This window comes from Lacerta agilis, chromosome 17, assembly GCF_009819535.1.
Source record: "Lacerta agilis isolate rLacAgi1 chromosome 17, rLacAgi1.pri, whole genome shotgun sequence".
Taxonomy (NCBI): Eukaryota; Metazoa; Chordata; class Lepidosauria; order Squamata; family Lacertidae; genus Lacerta; species Lacerta agilis.
In genome coordinates this window covers 15,491,547-15,497,896 of record NC_046328.1, presented here as the reverse complement: position 1 = coordinate 15,497,896, position 6,350 = coordinate 15,491,547, and the positions used below count along the sequence as shown (strand labels likewise).

The 6,350-nt window shown below is 48.2% G+C and overlaps 1 protein-coding gene across 1 annotated transcript; it reads right to left on the bottom strand.

Moving 5' to 3' along the window:
- Positions 1–633: 633 nt before the first annotated feature.
- Positions 634–4,851, bottom strand: LOC117039082 (transmembrane protein 17B-like). The gene is made up of 5 exons (XM_033136119.1): positions 4,790–4,851; positions 3,436–3,620; positions 1,843–1,946; positions 1,371–1,484; positions 634–954 (listed from the first exon to the last, which is right to left on the bottom strand). The coding sequence occupies exons 1-5, from the start codon at positions 4,849–4,851 to the stop codon at positions 634–636; spliced, it is 786 nt and encodes a 261-aa protein (XP_032992010.1).
- Between the last annotated feature and the right edge of the window lie 1,499 nt (positions 4,852–6,350).

Sequence of the window (6,350 nt, the reverse complement as noted above, 5' to 3'; positions counted from 1 at the left end):
CTACACAATCCTCTCAAGGCGATGTACAACAATAATAAAAAACAGTTTAAAACACACACACATTCCCAGAATTGTTTAACAATCAATTCCTACTTCCTAAGGAACTCTGGGAATTGCAGCTGGGAAGGGGAACTGGGGTTCGCCTAGTAACTCTCAGCACCCTTAACAAACACATCCCAGGATACTTTGGCGGAAGTATCAAACAGCTTCAAATGTAGCCATGCTGTGCAAAGGCCGGGATAAAGAGGAGCATCTTTGATATTCGATGAATCATGTGCAATGATGATGCCCGACACACCTCTGTAAGGAGGGAGTTCCACATCTTTAGGGTTTGCCTGCATATTTATTTCTTACTTAATTAATTACTGCATTTATATCTCACCTTTTTCTCCAAGGAGCTCCAGGCAGCATACACAGCCCTCCCCCATCTCAGTTCAGTCCCTACAACAACCCTGCGAGGCGGGTTGGCTTGAGAACCAGTGCCTCACCCGGGGTCACCCAGTAAGCTCCGTACGGCCGAGTGGGGATTGAACTCTGGTCTCTCAGATGTTACTCGACGACAGCACGCTGGCTCTCAGTGAGGAACACCACCTCAAAGGGAAGACACACACACACACACACCCCGCCGCACATTTAGCGCCCCTGTGCAGAAAGCAGGGCGGAGTCAGTGCTGACGGACAGCCGAGCCCCCTGCTGGCTGCCCCTCGCACCCGGGCCCAGCCTGCCGGGCCCCTCCTCGAATTGCTTCAGGTAGAACTGCCTGGCTAGCTGCCTGGTCATCCCTTTGAGAGCAAAGACAGCCGCTGTGATCTCGGAGGCAAGGAAGAGGAGGAGGAGCAGGTGGACGGCCGTCTCCAGCGGCAGGCGGATGATGTGCTCGTCGGTCAGGATGAACAGCAGGACGGGCGTCTCAATCAGGAAGGAGAGAAGGACGAAGCCGGCCAGTTCCGGGACCTGCAGGAGCCAAGGAACAGAAGAAGCTGCCTTGTACCCATCCATCTAGCTCAGTATTATCTACACCAGGCTTCCTCAACCTCGGCCCTCCAGGTGTTTTGAGACTACCATTCCCAGCATCCCTGACCACCGGTCCTGCTAGCTAGGGGTTATGGGAGCTGTAGGCCAAAAACATCTGGAGGGCCGAGGTTGAGGAAGCCTGGTCTACACTGACTGGCAGCAGCTCTGCAGGGTTCTAGTTAGGGGAAATTCTAGCCCTACCTGGAGAGAGTTTAAGGCCACATCCCAGCAAGGCAAAACACATTGAAGGTGGGTGCAGTGGCCTGGGGGAACTCCTGGGGGCCAGGCAAAGAGGTCTGGAGGGCCGCACTTGGCTCTCAGCTCTGAGGTTCGTCACCCCTGCCTTGAGGCCTTACCTTCTCCTGCAGATTTCCAATAAACCCCAGGTAGAGCCGCAGGCCTTCAGCTGAGATGATCATCAGGTATGCACTGACCAGCAGGAACTGATAGTAAGTGGGCAGTAGGCTATACTGGAAGGAGGTTAGAAAGAGAGAGAACTAGCTGAAAAGGACAATCCTCTTTCATCTAACTTGGAAAGATGGGATTGCAGAGTTGGAAGGGGACCTAGGGTCATCTAGTCCAACCCCCTGCAATGCAGGGATCACAGCTAAAGAATCCTCGGCAGATGACACACCCCCCCCCCCAAACACACACACAAACACTTGACCCCAACAGCTTTGGGGATTCAGGCTGGTCTGTCCCTCCCCACCTGGAGATGCCAGGAATTGAATCTGGGGTCTCCTCCTTCCACATGTACGGCAGATGTTCTTCCTCCGAATTACAGCTCCAGTTTACCATACAAAAGAAAAGGGGGGAAACCCTGACTACCTTCAGTTCCAGCATGACCCCCTCCGACAGGCACCAGAACGGGAAGAAGAAAGCATTGAAGTAAAGCATCATTTGTAACGGCAGACTGGAAAGCACCGTGTGGTCTGTAAAAGACACCAACAAAGAGCAAGGAAAGTTTGCTGCAGCAGCATCTCCGGGAGAAAACAGTCTCCTCTGGGCCCGTTTGCCAGTGGCATGGGGTGTTTTTTTTTTTTGTTTCGTTTTTTTATTAGAGCTTTGGATAAGGCACCTTGCCAAGGGATTGCCCAAAGGTTGAATACATGGTCGACAGTTAATACAATTCAAAATTACTGTGAAATGAACAGGGCCTCCTGCATAGCTTTTAACTTACTGAATTTATACCCCACCCTTATAAACATCAACTTGGTTTGGATTACAGTTTCCCTACGAGACCGTCTTGCCCCACGCATGCCCACTCAACTGCTCTGATCTGCAGAACTAGCACTTTTACAGATTTTTAAGTGATAACCGCACTTCGGAACTCCCTGCAGATTGACATCAAGTAGGCATCTTCCCGGTACTCTTTTCGGCGCCTGCTAAAAACACTTTGGTTAGGCAAACCAACCCAGACATGTAGAATGCTGACCTGTGTTTTACTCTGGGTTTTCACTTATTGTTGACTTATTATTGTTATTCTTTAATGTTTTAAAACAGCTGCTTTCTAACCGGTAATTTCATTCTTTTTGGAAACCGCTTTGAAGTGTTGTATATCAAGCAGTATATAGGAATTCTATTAAACTGAACTGAATCACCGCCACTTTATTAATTGTTCTGATGAATTTGCTCCTGCTCTTTGCTTACTTTTTTCCTTTCTTTTTAAAAACAATTTTTATTTGATTTTTACAAATATAAAATTATAACAATACAACCATACACATACACATTGAAAGATTCCTCCAAATCTTGCTTCCTTACAAGTGTTATTGCAATCCTGCTAATGTTTTCATCTGCTTACTGTGGTCTCCCAAGATAATAATAATAATAATAATAATAATAAACCCATTCTTTGTTAAAGTTTTGGTCTTCTTGGTTCCTGAGCTTTCCGGTCAGTTTTGCCATTTCAGCATAGTCCCAACAGTTTAATTTCCTTCTGCTCTCTGCTTTCTTAATATGCTACCTCGTTTTGCTGTTATAGCGATTGCAGTGTTTGTTGTTCTCCATGCTGCCGTGAGCCGCTTTGAGCTCAACATTTGTTGCTGGAAAAGCAGAACACATTCCCGAGACAGCTCAGCCGGTACAGCATGAGACTTTTAATCTCGGATGTGGGTTCAAGCCCCATGTTGGGCAAAAGATTCCTGCATTGTAGGGGGGGGGGTTGGAATTAGATGGCCCTTGTGGTCCCACCCAACTCTTACAATTTTATTATTCCAAATATTAAATCGGATAAAGTAAACTACAGAACCACAGAATGGTAGAATCATAAAATTGTAAATAGATGCTCTACCAGTGATCTACAGCCATGGAGACCACCCCACTTGGGAAGGGTGTGCATCGGAGCCCTTGTTTGCCCCAGTTCAATGTTAAAAGCTTTCCCAGACCTTACCAAAGCCCACTCCTCAAATCTCATCGTACCTGGGTGGTAGCTCTGTGCCAGGCCGCAGTCGCCAGTCTTGTTGTTGATGAAGAGGGACCCGCTGAAAGTTGTCAGCCCCCTCCGCAGGTTGGGGGGCAGCGGAGTCTGCAGGGCCATCACCCCCAATGTATGTGTTTGTGGGGGGGTCACCCTCTGTTCCCCCACCCACCCTGCTGCTCTTGACCTGAATCAGGCAGAGCTGGGAAAGAAGATCTGCTAATTGCATTAGGAGGCCGGGCAGCACAGCTGTCACTCAGACATATGGCTGGAGGAGGTTAATCCTGCTGTGCTGTGAGGGAGAAAAACCCCAAAAGTTTCCTGGATAAGGTTGTCACATCTTTCTTTGCCCCTTTTCTAGCGCATTTTTGGAGAGAAGTTGCCAACTTTTCGCCGCTCCTGTGCTTTTAGGAGCACTTTCTGCCTATGGATCTTAGCAAGTGATGCAAAAGTCCCATGGGCTGTTCTGTTACGTTATGTTATTTATTAAATTTCTGTCCTGACTTTCCTCCCAAATGAGCCCAGGTTTTCAAACACACAAACGCTGAAGTACTGTAATTAAAACATCTGAAAATTCCACCACAGATGCCGACACGGGATAGAGATCTCTACTGAATAGCCTTGTTAGAAGAGGATTTTTTTTTCCCCAAGTAGGCACTGAGAAGACAACAGAGGCCAAATATTTATTGGAAGGGAATTTCATAGGGTTGGTGCCACCACACTAAAGGCCTTGTTTCATGAGGAGAAAACCTCCTGATAAGATGTTGTCAGCAGGAGCCCCTCACCCGCAGAGCAGCAATCGACTGGGTATATAAGGGCTGAGGTGATATTTCAGGTATCTTGGTCCTGAGCTGTACAGGCCTTTCTAAACACCTTAGCCTGGTAGGTAATTGGTACTGTCAGGAAACCCCCCCCTCCCCACGGCAGGTAGCATCCCAGGATCGTTTGCAGTACAGGGAAACTCCTTTGTTGTTCACCAGCTCGTCATCCCCCTCCTCAGAAGGAAGCGACCATTCCTCCAGTGGGGAGGGGGAGTTGGAGGCAGGAAGTCGGTGCAGGGGCTCTGAAGGGATCGCAGAGCCTGAGCACCAAGGGGAGAGCGGGGAACAGGGTCAAGTTTCCCACGCTCAGAGTTCGCAGACAGGAAAGACGTGGAAGGGGGAGGCGGGGGTTTAGAATCCCGCGCCTCTTTTGCTGGACCAAGAACCGGAAGAGTTCATTCCCGGACTCTGCAGAGGGATGAGATGGACGTTGTTACTTTTGCTCCACTGTAAATATTTTGCACAATAAAGAACTTAGTTGTTAGGAGTTCTGCTTCTGGCTGATTACTCATGAGCAACCACTGAACGTTCTTACAGGTACCCAGTGCAATTCTTTCCTGGCTGGGGTTCTTGGTAGTTGTAGTTTAAGATGATCATGTTGGCTGGGGCTGGTGGGAGTTGTAGTCCAAAACACCTGGAAGGCACGTGCCTGCAAGTGGAATCATTACCTGCACTTTTCCAGTTCACACCCTGCTTCTTTTTCCTCTTGTAAGTTCTTCTGCTTTAAATTTTAGTGTGCAAGCTCCTCGGAGCAGGGACCTTCTTCGATGTGTAAAACAAGGCCATGACAGAAGTAGATTGGGATCTATTGATCTACTGGTCAATCTTGGGGGAATGTGCAATAATAACTTTTCAACAATAAACCTGACCCCCAAAAAACACTTTCTTCTTCTCCCAAATCAGGCTGCCGAGATGAAGAAAGATTGAAACCAGGAATATATTTTTTGAGTGATAGGACTCTGAACCCAGTTTTGGAACTGAAAATAAATTCCTGTGCTCGGTGCATGCTCAGAGGCACCCCATTCCTCCGTTCCGCATATGCTGACACCCTCCCTCCAAACTGCTTGCCTTGCATTAGACTCCAGTTGATAGATTCCAGGATGCTAGCAGAACCAAAAACAAGTGGATTCTGGGACCCAGAAGTCTGCCCAGCCCAGCTGTAAACCTCTTGTGATGAAATTGTGGATCTCAACACCCAGAATGCCTGCTCTGCTCTTGTGTCTTTAAGAACAGCTAGATCTGCAGCGACGAGCCTGTTGTGTATTAAATAAGATATTCTGGCAGCAGGGTAAAGTATTGTTATTGGTCAATTTGAAGTGTACAAATACAATCCACAGCCTGATTGGGTCCCGCCGGAAAGTTTGAATATTATTGGTTCCCGCTAAAATGTATCTTTTCCCCCAGTCCCAATGTGTCTATAAATAGAGCTTTCCCTACCCCCTATCCCCAGTCTTGTCTAATCCCTACAATAAAGAGCTGTTTTCACTAAGACGTGTAGCTGGACTTCTTGCTACCAGAACCCACGACACTACAGAGCCCATTAAGATTTTCACAGCACGGAGATAAACACAGCCAATCTGCTCACACCAGCATGTTCCAGCTGCTGGTAAAGGGCAGATCCCTGCAAATATGCAGCTCTGCAGCACAGATTTTAACAGGGATCCAGAAGGAAGGGGATATGCTCTGGTTATCTCCCACTTGGGCTACTACACCAATGTGCCCTACATGGTGCTAACTTTGAAGGTGACTCAGAAACTACACCTAATCCAGAATGCAAACGCCAGACTGGTGACTGGGAGTGGCCGCCGAGACCACATAACACCAGTCCTGAAGGACCTACATTGGCTCCCAGTATGTTTCTGAGCACAATTCAAAGTGTTGGTGCTGACCTTTAAAGCCCTAAATGGCTTCAGTCCTGTAAACCTGAAGGAGCGTCTCCACCCCCACCATTCAGCCCGGACATTGGGGTCCAGCTCCGAGGGCCTTCTGGCGTTTCCCTCTGCGAGATGTGAAGTTACAGGAACCAGGCAGAGGGCCTTCTTGGTAGTGGCACCCACCCTGTGGAATGCCCTCCCAGCAGATAACCAATTTGCATG